The 15,615-nt window shown below is 38.3% G+C and overlaps 1 protein-coding gene across 2 annotated transcripts in view; it reads right to left on the reverse strand.

Annotated features, from left to right (window-relative positions):
• Positions 1 to 880: 880 nt before the first annotated feature.
• Positions 881 to 15,615, reverse strand: part of aasdhppt (aminoadipate-semialdehyde dehydrogenase-phosphopantetheinyl transferase) — a 49,546-nt gene continuing 34,811 nt past the window's right edge. The window contains exons 5-7 of one of the 2 annotated variants that reach the window (XR_007957194.1): positions 6,462 to 6,539; positions 4,718 to 5,261; positions 881 to 3,509 (exon numbers count right to left, since the gene is read on the reverse strand). Coding sequence is in view for 1 of the 2 variants with exons in the window: in XM_052026681.1 (XP_051882641.1) it covers positions 5,100 to 5,261; positions 6,462 to 6,539 (240 nt within the window). In the remaining variant the exon portion in view is untranslated. Of the gene's footprint in view, positions 5,262 to 6,461; positions 6,540 to 15,615 lie in introns of both variants that reach the window. The other variant, XM_052026681.1, reaches the window with a different exon arrangement.

The following is a 15,615-nucleotide window of genomic DNA, read 5'->3' on the forward strand; positions in this document are numbered from 1 at the left end:
TATTTTTGGTCTTACTACTTTTGTTGAAGAACGGCACTAGTTCTTTCTCAGTCTGGGGTGCCATTTAATCAACCTTAATAGGCAAAAGGCTGAAACTTCATGAGTTTTAGAAAACAAACTTGCCCAGTTTTTTAGCACACCATTTCTTTGTCTTCAATTTTAACACAATTCTGTGATCTAAATTCATATATGTTTTACCAGACTATTTCTGAAGCACTGTATCGGTATTGTTACTTATTAATTTAATCGCATTCTTTTTCCAATATTGTCCAAGTCATGTTTTCAAGCATTGAAAGGATGGGACGATGTGCAATATTGAATTGTTCTGATTTTCACTATTTCTGACTGGTTATTGAGATTTTACCTGCCTAGAGCATTGGCTCTGGAATTCTTCCCCAGAATTGTTCCTCCTCCTAAATCCCCAGTTGATGAGGACCTCATATTGTAGATGTGAGTCTTTTTATAATATTTGCTGTTAAACATGCATTACAACTAAATTGTTTAGAAATACAAATTCTAAAACACAAGCCTTAATACAAACTTTAGATTTTATCTCCTGAAACCAATTTGCAATACCGTCAACTGAATGCTTTCAGATGTTGTGCTTTACAATTCATGTGAATATATTTGTTCTTCAGTTACTATTCACAAATAATTGTTTTGTGATCTACTTATTACAGCAGGAGCTAACATGGCTCTAAGACAAGATGCTGACATCTATGCATGACATAACTTCAAGATTGTTGCAGAGAAATACTCTAATAGTCTGCATCAAGTCTTCACATGTGGCTTTCCTGAAGAGTGACAGCAGGCTTTGTAAGATGCCATAACAATCTGAGTCAGAAAGCTGGATTTGGTAATTTGGGGCAGAATGAAAGGTCACGTCGTGTCAATCAGGAGTGATATTCATTTGACAGGTACAAGCTATTAAGAAGCTGCAACATGGGCAGTCACAACATTAGTCATTTATTGCTTTGTGATATATAGAAACGATAAAATATGTTAGTAAAAATAACATGCTATTTATTTGGTGTTTTACTAAAGTTCCATTTATTTAACTTTGTAGAGATGCTCATTATGCAAAGGGTTAATGCAAATAAAGGACTAATTTGGATAAAAATAAAGCAGAACAGCAATAATCCATTCATCCCTCTCAACAGTTCAACATATTGACTCTGATAATCAAGTCTTATTCGAGGAATACAGAACTATTAACTTTATTAAAACGATGTTCATGCACATTTGTGGTTTATTTGAAATTAGCTAAGAAATTAAGGGCTATAAAAACATTATTTGATTGAGTTTCATTGATTGCTTTGAAATTCCTGAGGGTAGAGGTATTAGAACTTGCAAATTAGAGCAGAGATAAATAAATAATTGAATTAAAATAAGACGTCTGCCCATGATGTATAGATTTTTTTTCCACCTTGTCCTTTTAAGCTTTTGTTAAATTTACAGTTTGGTTCTGGGCTTTCCACGAATTATTAGCTGGAAAACTCATGGGTATCTATACTTTTTACATGTATTGAGATTGAACTAATCCTCCATAACAAGATGCTGACATCTATGCATGACATTACTTCAAGATTGTTGCAGAGGAATACTCTAATAGTCTGCATCAAGTCTTCACATGTGGCCTGGATAAATTTTTCTCTGCAGGTAAACTGCAATTGTACTGGGGATATGGCTGTATTATTAAAAACCAAATGTACTTGGTATATAGAGAATTAACTGATCAGCTTTGAAACTAATTAGTCAAACCTATCAAGAATTTTGAATGCTTCTGAACTTCTGAATACATAGATATAACTCAAAACTTTCTCGAGAGACAAGACTGCAGATGCTGGATTCTGGAGCAATAACCTGCTGGAGGAACTCAGTGGGTTGAGCAGCATCTGTGGGAGGAAAGGAATGGTGCAGGGTTTCAACCTGAAACATTGACAGCTCCCTTCTTCTCACAGATGCTGCTCAACCCGCTGAGTTTCCCAGCCGATTGTTTGTTGCTCAAAACTTTCTAATTGTTTTAAGTAAACTTAAGCTAAAAATTGTAAATTAATACTTGCCCTTGTCCCTCACAGCCATTCCTCTCCAGTGAAATGAATGTATTCACTATTTCTATCCCAGAATGCATGTGACACAGACCCAGCTGGCAGATTTGTCAGCTTAAATATCAGGCAATTGCAGCAAGCTTGCACTCAATAAGGAGTCCACCTTCTTCATGCTAGCAAGTTCACTTCTGAAGGGGAACTGAACCTGGCGGCACTAAGTCACAGATTCATACAGCATGACAACAGGCCCACTTGGCCCAACTCCTCCATGCTGATTGTGTTGTCCAGCGAGCTAGTCCCATCTGCCTGCATTTGACCCATAGCCCTCTAAACCTCTCCTATCCATTTACTTCATCTAGATGGCTTGTAAATATTGCTAATGTGCCTGCTTCAACTATTTCTGGCAGCTCATTCCAAATATGCACCACCCTTTGTGTGAAGAAGCTGTCCCTGATGTCCCTTTTAAATCTCTCGCCTCTGATCTTAAACCTATGCCCTCTTGTTTTTAGCACCCTCTCTCTGGGAAAAAGACTATATTGAGTCTGCCAGTGGTTTGGCTTAATGCATTTGGGAGAAAACCTAAAATGTTAGTGGAAATTCCAATTACTCAGATACAGGTTTGGGTGAACAGCAAAAGCAAAACTAGTTGCTGTCAGTTGGGGTAGGGCAGGATTGTGCCCTTGCGTTACATTTATGAAACATTTAGAAGTTATTCAAAGGAAATGAAGTGGGCACTGTGAAAATGGCAGGGAAATGATCAATTATGAAGCAGTGAGTGTATGTTAAAGGGATAGTAAGAAAAATAATTAAATATGAAAATTACAAATCAGTTAAAAAGTTGGCTGGAATTAAGAAGCCAAGGAATATTCTCTTACTCATTGCCCACAGATTCATAGACTGGAATGTTAGTATAATATTTAGCTGCCCTGGGAACAAGCAGTACCATAAGGACTGAAACCACAACTGTTGCAAGGGTAAACAATTCAAAAAAATTGCCTACTGTGCTTGTGCAGAAGTTGCATATGTGCAGTCAGATTGATTGAAAAGTTTTGCATCAATGTAGTCCAAGTCCATAAGAAGTTATTGGTCTGGACTTCGCTGAGTGGGGCCTCCTAGCTGCATTTGCTGCTTAGGTGATGAGCTGTGTCCTCCAGAATCCTTGACAGACTGCAAATTCAGGAAGATTCCACAATGCTTCTGAAAGCCCCTGACATTTAGAGGCATTTAAAAACCATAGAAATGAAGTAAAATGTTAAAGAAATTAACATGTTAAAAATGAAAACACCTCAAAATTTTAATTAAGAGACACTAAAACTATAATTATGTGAACTCCAGAAATGTTGCACAGTTGGGAAATTGCTGGTTGAAGTCTGGGCAGTAAGTTCAAGATTCACATGGCAGTCCTTAAGTTGTCGTACACAGAACTACCAAAAACCGCCAGTAACATCCAAGCCATTTTCTCTGTTGGGGAGAGGAGAATGTGAACATGGTAACTAAGTTTGTGGGAACAAATGTTAGAACATTTAAAAAAAAAGCAGCAGGAGTAGACCATTCAGCCTGCTCCATCTTTTAAATGAATTCGCAGCTGATCTTTTTATCTCAGGACCATTTTCCTGCATTAATGCCGTTTCTGTTGATTCCCTTAATAATTGTCTTAAAAATCTATTGATCTCTGTCTGATGCATACTCAGTGAAAGAATCTCCACACCCCTCTTGTACATTTAATTCCAAAGATTCACCACCCTCTGAAGAAATTTCTTATTTCTCCCCTGAGTGGCCAACACCTTATTTTGAGACTATGACCCCTGGTTCCAGATAATCAAGCCAAGGGAAAGAATACATCTGTCAAGCCCCCTTGGAATTTTGTCCCTCAATGAGATCACCTTTCATTCCTCTAAACTCAAGTCAGTAAAGGCCTTGTCTATGTAATCTCTCCTCCTATCAAAAACCTGCTATTCCAGCAATCTGGCAAACTTTTGCTGCGCTCCCTCTATTGTAAGTATATCCTTCCTTGGGAAGGCAGCCCAGACCTGTACAGAATATTACAGATGTGGTCTCACTAGGGCTCTTTATGATTGGAACAAGACATCTCTACTCTTTTACTCCGATCCGCTTGCAATAAGGCCAATGTACCATTTGCCTTCGTACTACTTGCTGAACCTGCACTTTAATTTTCAGTGATTTGTGACGAAGGACCTTATCCTTGCAAACCAGCACCTTTCAATCTCTCACATTTAAAAAGAAAACCCTACCTGTTTTTCTACTAATGTGGGTAACCTCACATTTTACTTTTTATCTCCCATGTCCTTGTCTATTCATTTAGCCTGTCTACATCTCCCTGAAGCCTCTCTGCATTCTCCCCACACCACCATCTGGCTTTGTATCAGTTAACATGGATATTTAACAATTGTTTCATTTATCTAGATTGGGACAGCTTGGGCCACAGCGCCCTGATGGTCACAGCCTTCTAACCTTAAAATGACTCATTTATTCCTATTCTGTTAATTAGTCTTTGTCAGGATATTATCCCTAATACCATGCACTCTAACTTTGTTTAATAATACCTTGCGTGGCACCTTTATCACTCACTCCTGCCTTTAGTCTAAAATTCAGAGGAATTTTTATCGAAACATTTGCTACCTGAAGTAAAAATATTGTTCAGAACATACCTTAAAACCTTGGAGGCTTAACTGGTATGTTACAGTACTGTGGATTCCTTCATGAATCATAAGAAATGATAATTTACTTGTACGTATTTATGCTGTTGTGATAGACTTGATATTGACTGCAAAAGCATAATATGTGCTTTCAAGAAAAAAGCCATCAACGTGTCACTGTCAAATATTTAGTTACGAGTCAGCAATTCAAAACCAATGACTTGACGAAACCAGAAGTGCACATCAGTGATTCGGTACAGTACTTGGTTTCTCTCTCTCTCTCTTTTCCACTCCGAGATAAAGAGAAGAATTGATCTGTAGTGCCTCCATCCATTGTTCAAGTTCTGTGATAATCAGTACCTAGGTTTCACATACTATTTCTTGTAGTAATTAGCTATACTGGCATCCGACACTGGCGACTTGGTTTTTCTTCTTTGGCTTTAAAGTTCTCCCAGTACACAGGATCTTCTGGAGCCATAGTAATAGCTGATGAGATTAGCTCCTGATATGTCAAGAATGTGAACTGGGATAGTTCCTGATTAATATTCTCTTGTACCTAAAGAAGCAACAGTATTAACATTAAGGATATGTACAGAAATTTTGTGACAAAAATCTTGTATTAGTTGGTAAATCACACAGTACAACATTTTTCCACTTGTTTACAAATGAGCTACATTTGCTGTGAATTATACAGTTGCACACACAGCAAGAGACCATGCATGGAAAGCACAGGTTGAGATAACACATAGTAATTCATGAGAGAAAAAAAGCAGAGAAGGTGTATTACCAACCATCATCTTTACAAATATGAGTTACATTAACAGAACCCCATATTCAAATTCATGTTGGGTTTCCATGCAATAAAAATTATTCGGTTACCAATATTTTATGCTGGTGTAGGAACATTTATTAGATGAACTATTAGATACTATCTTTGGTGGAGACAATCCTTTCATCACTTTCACATAATAATAATCAGTAAAAATTAGAAGAGCTTTGATTAGCTTTCAAAGTTTTATCATCACACAGTAGATTTGCAAAAATGGGAGGGAATTTGAGGGGGAAGAAAAGTATTGTTCAATTCTAATCAATACTTTCTGCTTTGTTTCATTTTCTCATTAACTGCCAATCTATGGCCTCACATCACACTGCTTCACTTGACTGCAAAGTTACCAGTGCAGATATACCATTCCTGACCATTCTCATCAGGATCACTTCAGAAAGAGATCATTAAAATTTAGAAATATCAAACTCCTTTTTAGATTGTTCCTTCCTCGTTCCTTTGCATTTGTTTTCCACTTCTTTAATAATGTCTTACCAATGCTTTCTCCCAATGACTCATCACTTAGAAAAGCTGAGGCAACGTAGGACCCTCAAAAATTAACCAAAATTTAGAGCTCACAACTACTGATTTTAGGATGCAATATATCTACGAAAAGCTTAGGTTTGTGAAATGTGCTCATAATTTTTTTTCCATGTTGGTCCTGTAGCATTTGTGCAAGTTAAACAGAATCAGAAACAGAATATATAATGTCACCCCTTCAATTGCCAACAAGACTGATTCACAGTATGGAAAATGCTATGGAAGTCCACAGGTAAACTGAGGTGTTTTGTTGATTGTTAACTCTGCTTCTGCTACATAAACTTGCACACATACATTTTTTTTTTGTTAAATTATTTGCTACTTTTATATGAGGCAATATTAGCCAACATAGACCCAATAGCCAAATGGCTTGTTTTCATAAATTATTATTACCTGTACAGGGCATTTGTCAATGGTGTTTTGTTTGCCAAGTGCAACAGCAACATGATGACTATCGTCCAGCATAGTTTCCTGGTATATAAAAAAAACAGGTTACACTATTTTATATAAATGAAAATAAGGCATTAAAGTGAAAGGATTAATGTACCCCCATTATTCCAGACAAAAGGCACCTCCCTGTAAGAACGAACTTGGTAGCCAATATAAGATCACATTACAAATTTTCATACAGCTACTGAAGCCTACAAATTGGATCCATTTGTGCCTGATTTTACGTACATGCAAATTGCCTGTTTTAATGTATGACAAAACTTGTCTCTGTCTTACCAATAGAAATTGGAACAAAAATATGCAACATATGATCTTTAGTTTTAAGTCAAATATAATATAGGGTAAACCTTGCAGCATCAGCACTGAGCCATGAATTACAGGGTGCCAAATGGGACATTGATAGATAGCTGTCTGCTTCTGCCTGTCTGAATTTCTAATGTTCTGCAAATTTTTACACATCATTGGTGAGTCCCAAAGCACTTGTTGTGGCTATGCACAGCAGAGGTACATGCTGTAGTCTCCACATTGTGATTAGCATGGTGCTCTATGTGTCAATGATTTCAGAGATGTGGGGTTGGGGGAGCTTTTTTATGCAGCTGTTCTGTGGCTACTGAGAATTCTGTAAGGTTGAGAGCTGCTTGCCATGATCTGGAGTGGCAAAGATAAGGCTGCTGTGATCTGTGTGGGCAGCTGCATCAGGAACCAGACAGGTCGCATTTTGGTACAGTGACCAGGGTGAAAGTTACCCTAATGATTTTGTTTTTTAAAAAACTACCTTTTGCTAATTTTGTCTTTTTTTTATTTTGGAGGTATCCTGATTGGGCATTTGTGCTGAATGCTCAGTTTGTACCACCTCGTGCCCTTCAAACCCATATCCTCTCCATCACAAATATTGCCTGCTTCCCCTCTAATATCACCCACCTCAGACCCATTGCTAAAAGAGCTTTGATGTGCCACAAAATGTTACTGCAATGGGGATCAGGGCGTTGAAAGCAATAGAATAGACAAAACACAAAATAGTGATATGTAGGCCACTTTTACTTTGGCACACTGTGATCTGTGGGATGCTTCAGCTGGTTAAAATCTACATTAATGAGAGACAAAAGGACTGTGTGTACCATACCCTAGTTTGCTGTCAGTACAAAGATGAGGACACAGAGTCTGGGGGGGGCTGGGCCGATTTAGACAGGTTGTGAATGAGCAAAAATGTGGCAGATGGAGAATAATGTAAGAAACACAAGGATACCTGCTTTGGTTGGAAGAATAGAAATGCAGTGAGTTTTTCTGGAGAAAATCCTCATACCTGAAGCATGAAGATGGCATGCAGGTATAGGAAGTAATTGGGTCAAATGGAATGCTGGCATTTATTTCAAGAGTTTGGAGTAGTCCCTCGGGATTGAAGACAGCTATCTTGGAAGTGGTGCAGTGAAGGTTAGCTAGATGAATCCTGGAATGAAGGGACTACCTATGAAGAAAGATTAAAGAAAAATGAGGGGTGACCTCAAAGAAATGTACAGGACTATAAGGAAGCTTTACAGGGTAGATGTGAGGATGCTTTCCCTAGTCGGGATATCTAGATCCAGCTTCAGGATAAGGCATCTCCCCAGTTTAAGCAGATGAGGAGGGATCTCTTTCATTAGAAGGCTTTGAATCTTTGGAATTCTTTATCCCAAGGGATTTCGGATGGTGAACCGTTAACTATAAAGGCCGAGATGAGAAAGATTTTTGGACTACAGTGGAAATCAAGGATTATGAGGATTGGGCAGTAAAGCAAAGCTGATGTCAAGGAAAGAGCAGGCATGATCCTATTGAATGGCTGAGGTGGTGTTTGGGCCCTTTCATTTAATGTAGCCCATTGTTATGGAGCTGTTCTTCAAACGCAACAATTCCAATGGTGACACGAGACTGCAGAGTCTGAAGCAAAAAACAAACTGCTGGAGAAACTCAACAGATCAGGCAGCATCTGTGGAGGCAAAAGGACAGTCAATGTTTTTGGTTGAGACCCTGAATCAGGACCCAAATCGTCAACAGTCCCTTTGCCCTCCATAGATGCTGCCTGACCTGCTGAGTTATTCCTGCAGTTTGTGTTTTATTTCCCCCACAACAATTCCAATGCTGTTTAGGGTTTGCCAGTGATAGCCTCATTACAGAAGCACCTAATGTCCTTCAGAAGATGGGGGGTGAGCCATCTTCTTGAATCACTGCAATTCCTCCAGTGATGATACTTGCACATTGACACTGGAGAGGGATTCCAGAATTTAGCCTCAGCAACAGTGAAGGAACAGTGACATTTTCAAATCAGAATGGTATGGAACTGGCAAGTGTTGGTTTTCCTATACCCACTGCCTTTGTTCTATCTGGCGGTAGAGGTCACAGGATAGGGAGGTGCCGTTAGAGTTGATCAGGTGAGTAATTGGTGTACACTGCAGCCATTGCAGTGGAAGGACAAAGTTTAGGGTGGTGGTTACTTGGTAATTAATTGGATTGTTTAATCTTGGATGGTGTCCAGCTTCTTGAGTATTGTTGTATTTGCACTCATCCAGGTAAGTGGAGAGTATTCCATCATGGTCCTGTAGATGATGCAAAGGCTTTAGGGTGTCAGGGTATCAGTCATTCACCACAGGGTACCTAACACCTGATCTGCCATTCTAGCCACAGTATTTATGTGGGTGATCCTGTTGAGTTCCTGGTCAGTAATGACCTGAGGGTGTTCATGGTGCAGCACTCGGCAATAGCAAAGCCACTGAATGTTAAAATGATAGGTGATGGCCATGAATGTTACTTGCTACATATCAGGCTGTACTTGAATACTGTCTAGGTCTTGCTGCATGCAGGCGTGGAGTGCTTTATTTACCAACCTGGTATGGCAACTGCTCGTCTGCTCTTGACCGACCGAACCTGCAGAGAGTGGTAAACTCAGCCCAGTCAGGACTCTGATCCTTCCACAGTAGTCCATTTCCTATTCCTCAGTCCCTTCACTTCATTATTGACAGCCCTGCCTTCAGCCATCTATATAACATGCTATTTAAACCTTCCCTTCCTGTTCTCAAAAAATCTTTTTAAACCACTCTTAATATCCTCCTTTTTAATTCAGCTTGCATTTTTTCTGGCTTCTGTGATGGGTCAATTTTGGTGTTAAAAGCATTGTTGTTATTGCACTAAATATAAAATAAACCTAAGCTTTGCATGTTGAATTGTCCGTTTTGCATGGAATGGAGAGACATGTGGAAGTATTAAAGATTAGAGAATGCAAAAAAAATTCTAATGCAACATTCTGTTTATACATTCACTAATCTTTAAAAATTAATGACATTTTCAGCTTTTATTCCTCTTTAGGTGCCCTTGAAAAATATGTCAACACTGGCCAGTATGACTCGCAGGTGACTTATCAGTCTTAGAATATATTAGAATCTCAATTTTATTTTTACTAGTGTTGCTATGCAACCACTGATTTTGTGTTGTTGAGAAAAATAATGCAATAAAATGGTGGCTGAACAATTCCTTTTACAAGTAAGTTAACTGTCAGCTTTTGTAAATTGAAAACAATGACAAAAATTACTTGTGCATATTGTTCCTAATTTCAGTCCTAAATGCATCTCTTACGACAGCTGGCTTAACTCTTTATTTTCTCATAAACATCAGAAATTGAACTAGCTTCTGATTTGTGCAAAAGTATGCTAATGAATCCCTTTAAAGAATGAGCATAAGTTAAAATTTTATACTGGCTAGGTATTATAAAGGCATTTAGCACGCTGGCCTTCATCATTCAGGGCACTGAGTATAGGAGTTGGGACAATATGTTGCAGTTGCACAAGTCATTGGTAAGGCTGCACTTGGAGTACTGTGTACAGTTTTGGTCATTCCATTATAAGAAAGATGTGGTTAAACTTGAAAGAGTGCAGAAAAGATTGATGTTGCCAGTACTAGAGGGCCTGAGTTATAGGGAGAGGTTGGCCAGGCTAGGCCTTTATTCCTTGGAATGTAAGAGAATGAGGGGCGACCTTATAGAAATGTTTAAAATTATGAGAGGCGTAGATAAGGTGGACAGTAACAGTCTTTTCCCCAGTGTAGGGGAGTCCAAAACTAGGGGTCTTAGTTTTAGGGTGAGAGGGGAAAGGTTTAAAAGGAACCTGGGGGTCAACTTTTACATGCAGATGGTGTTAAGTATGGTTACAAGCTGGTTGAGGCAGGTACAGTAGTATTATTTAAGAAGCACTTGGATAGGTACATGGAGGGCCAGGGCTTAGAGGGATATGGGCTGAACACTGGAAAGTGGGTGGGCACATTGGTTGGCATGGACTCGTTGGGCCGAAGGGCCTGTATCCTTGCTGTATTGCTCTATGACTCTAGTACTCTGGATGTCCGTTACCTAAGAATATATTACACCAAGCAAGCATGTACTACTTTCTTACCTTCAGTGATAATATTTTCAAGACTTAGAGAAACATTTTATCATTCCATTGTTTGCCACTACCTTATCTCTGTGGTCTCCTCCAGCAACACAAAATACCTCAGAATTCTTTATTCCCCCAATTCTTTGTTTTTTTTCTATTCCCCCTCTGTTCACTTCAGCAATATTGGTCATTGCCTCCAGCTACTGTGGCAAAATACTCTAAATCTTTCTCCCCCTCCTCCTCAAAACCTTCTCTTTAACCACTCCTATTATTAACCTGGCTTGTGTTTTTTCTTCTACTTGTATTTCTTTGACATGTTATGGGACACTTTCTTATGTTGAAAGTACTAAGTAGGTGCAATGCTTTGTTACTGTAGCAAATACTGAAAAAAGGTCAAAAATCAAGCTTTGAACATCTAGTTATGGGTTTTGCATTAGAGAGTTGAGACAAATCACAAGTTTCATGTGGAATTATTTAGTTTCATAGGTAATTCCTTGTATTTAATGGAGGGGAAAGGTTTAATATTCAGAAATATAATATTGCTTTAAAATAACAAATTGCAATCAAAAAGAACTAATCACCAACCAGTCCCCTTCTGTTTTCCTACTTCAACTAATGCCCCTTGCATGCAACAAACTGTTGATATCATGATTCCATTCCTTCTGTTTTGAACTGGCCATTGCCTGACATTTGCGTGGAGTGAATGTACTTATTACTAAATCAGTCAAGATTATCCAGGTTGCGATGCACCTCAGAAATGATATGGTTGGGTCTAACAACCATAAACATTTTTGATGTGTCTGGTAATGACTCCAGAAAGTTGCCTCTCTTTGCCCCATCCCCAGTTCCCATTGGCTTTAGTTTTACTTGAGTTCCTTGATAATGCATTTGTAAAATACTGTCTTGATTTCAAGGCCAGTCAGCCCAAGCTCATCTCTGGATATTCAGCTGTTTTGTCCATATGTGCATCATGACTTTAACAGGTAAGCGGCCTCTTGTCCTGGGAGAACCCACAATGAGCACTGATGAAAGGGTTAGTGGCACCTGAAAGCAACACTGGAGACATCTTCTATCACAGCTAATGACTGAGAGTACAGTGATGGTAAAGCAACTGGACAGATTAGATTTGCCTGCTTTTAGAGGATAACATATTTGGGTAGTTTTCCATTTTGCTGGGTAAATGTGAGTGTTGTAACTACACTGCAAACACACTGCTCCTTTTATATGGGTGCATCATAGTGTCTAGAGCTTACAGCCTCTATTTCTTTCCTCTACCCTCCCTTTCTTTTCTCTCCTTAACTTTGACCCATCCCCTGGTGGATCTGCTCTCCCCTCCCTCCCCTGCATCTGCCTATCACCACCTTGTGCCCACTCTGCCTCCCCTCTTTTGTCCATCTATCACTGCTCTGCTTTTCCCTGCTATATATTGGGCTTCTCCTTTTCCTATCTTCAGATCTGAAGAAGGGTCCTGACCTGAACAGTTGACCACCTGCTGTTCTCCACAGTGCCTGGCCTGCTGAGTTCCTCCAGCATCGTAGTATTTAGTTACAGCAGGCAAGTGCTATTCAATAGTATTAACGCAGAATGACAAAGAAATTGTTGGCTCTTTCTTGCATTAGCTTATGCTCATTAGTGCTTGTTGAACAATGTTGCCTCCCAGCTAAGCATTACATCAGTTTCAAAATTCTCATGTTTTCAGATCCCTCCATGGCTCCAGATGTCAAGACTGAATTATGGAGTTCCCTCCCTAAACATCTCCAGCTGTTTTTCTTTCCTCCTTTGAAGTATTCCCTAAGAACTTCTTGCTTTGGCTTAAACCTGGTGAGTTTTTTTTCCTCCTCTTCTTGAGCATGATCCCAGCAAAACAACACAATGCAAAACACACACTTTTATTTCATATTTTTCTTCTTCCCTAAAGAATCATGCAGCTTCAACACTTCTGGCTAAACAGATCCATAATCAAGGTTCTAGATTCATTGAAGAAGTACTCAAGGGACTTGGTAAATTCTCTTTTGTTCATCTGCACTAGTTTTCTTATTTTGATCTTAAGTGTTATATGTTAAGTGTTACTTAAGTGATCTTAAGTAAATACAAGCTGTTTTTATTTCTATTATTGAGCTACATGGTGGTTAGCTGATAGAAAGCAGCTTAGAGTCTGCTCTACATTTACACTTGGTGGATGAAGCATATAACTGCATGAAAGTTTGTGTATTTTTTTTAAAACCACTGACTCTTGGGGAAATTGCAGCAGCTAATATTAACTGACATTTAACATTGAATGAATCTCAATAATTCAATGCAAGTTTGCCTTTGAAAATTCATTTGAAAGAAGGCTTCATATTTGTCGTAGTGTTCATGTTGATTAATAGTACTGACTCGTCTTTGAAAATAGTGCAATAGTATTTTCAATAGCATGAAAAGTCAGACAAATCTTTGACGTACTCAATTTAATGAATAAAGCCTACACTTTCAAAAATGAAAACAATCCATAGGACACAAAGAATAGAAGAAATTATTTTGTATTTGTGGTGAACATACTAAATGTGATTTTAATTTCTTGTAATTACATCTAATAAGTTAATGACAATTTCTCAACCTATTTAAATAGATTTTAGAGGAGCTCAATTCCCATGCTAATATGAATTTCATAGCCTGAAGAAAAACAATTTGCACAGATGCAAAGTAAAACTTTTTGGTGAGGATTTGATGCCTTGGACTGCAGAAACAAATCTAACCTGTAAAGATGGGCTAAAGATCTTTGCATTCAAAGAACTCTGTAATTTCCTTTTTATAGAACGCAAACAGAAATACCTGAAAGACATTTTGAACCACAGACAACAAATTTTGCCAATTATATTAGGGGGCAGTCATTACTTATTTCAATAGATAGGAAATTGGAAACATCAACAGAAGAAGCCTATAAGTAAATTGCCATGTTTATTGCTAAAGAACCCAAAGGTATTTCCTGTACATCAGTCGGTTGCTTCAATACCCACATGACCAATACTGTACAGATTTTATTTTCTCCATGTTCTTTAACTTCATGTTCTTTAACTTCAAATTCTTTGCATCAGTCAGACCTCACTGGTAACAGGCATGCTTCTAACTCTGTGGGTTCAGGTTCCATTCCAGGGATGTGCACGTAATCATTCAATAGGAGAAGATGCTTACATTACCAGAGGTGCAGCCTTTTAGATGAGATGTTAAAAAAAATCACTCGGGTAGAAGATCCCACAGCACCTTCCTAACGTCTGCAAGACAGTTCACGCTGGTGTTTCAATCAATTTTCATTACTCTCCCCTCATTAAAACCTGTTAATCATTGCACTGTTGCTTGTGGGATCTTTGGAATTGGCTCCTAAAGTGTTCCACATTACAGTAGTGAATTTACTTTAAAAGAAAGGACTATACTTCAAAGGGATTTTGAGATGGCTGCCATTGAAATTTTTACTTTACATCTTTTTAGTACATTTAAGGCATTTTTGTTTGGCTGTAAATTTTCCCTTGTGCCTGACACAGCCGAAAGATTTGAGCTCAGGATAGCTGCAGTATCTTCAACAACAGCAAGATAGGCTCTCAGCTATTCACAACCTTTAACAGTTTAGCCAAGGGGACCAAATGTCACATTTCCAAGCATGCCAATTTTATTAAACTGGGCTTAAGTTTGGAGAAGGATGTAGAAAGGATTTCAGTGGATAAAGACAAGCTGAGTGAATGGGCAAGAACATGGTAGAGGCAATATAATGTGGAAAAATGTGATTATCAATTATGATGCATAAAACAAAAAAGCAGAGTACTTTTTTTGTTAATGATGACATATTTTGTAATGTTGATGCTTAAAGGGACCAAGGTGTCATTGAAAGTCAACATGTACATGCACCCAGAAAATAGGAAGGTGAATAGTGTTGGGTTTAATAATGAGGGTGAGAGCACAGGAGTTAAGATGTCTTACAGCAATTCTATAGGGGATTGAGTGAGACCACCTCTAGAATATTGTGTACTGTTTTGGTTTATCAATTTCATCTAACAGCCAAATTCAGTTGTAGAAAATTCAAATATTCTCAATCCTTTTTAAAATATGCAAGATAGAAAGAAATTACTGGTAACTTGTATTCATATAGCTAATCACGGGATATTATCATTTATAGATCCATTTCCATGCATTTAACAAAGGAACTGGTCCATGTGTTCAATCTAAATGTGCTGCACTTTAATGACAACTTGCATCTGTAATATAGAAAAATGTTCCAAAGTTTTCCAGTAGAAAGGTAATCAGAGAAAGAATGGCTGTCAATAATGTGGTAATAAGAGGGGTAACCAAAATCTTCACAATGAGGGGCATTTAAAGGAGGAATTCAGAAGTATAGGATTGAGATGGCTAAAAATACAGCTTCCTTTTGCCTCACAATTGATAGAACAGACAAGTGATTAGAGTAAACAGTGGACTCTAGGGATTTTGCAGGCTGGGAGGTGATGAAGGTTACTTATTGCATTGGGCAATAAGGAACCACGAGGAAAACAATCATGGTGGGGAGAGTGAATAGAGTGCAAGATGATGCAGAATAGGATCCAGGCAGCAAGGTCTTGCAATGAAATAAAGTTACACTTCTTTCTCAAGCTGGTGGTAACTACATGTCTGCAGATAGTAAAAAGGATTGAAATACAAGTATCATTTAATGAACAATTGATTAAACAATGCTCAAG

Source organism: Pristis pectinata, chromosome 11, assembly GCF_009764475.1.
Source record: "Pristis pectinata isolate sPriPec2 chromosome 11, sPriPec2.1.pri, whole genome shotgun sequence".
Lineage (NCBI taxonomy): Eukaryota > Metazoa > Chordata > Chondrichthyes > Rhinopristiformes > Pristidae > Pristis > Pristis pectinata.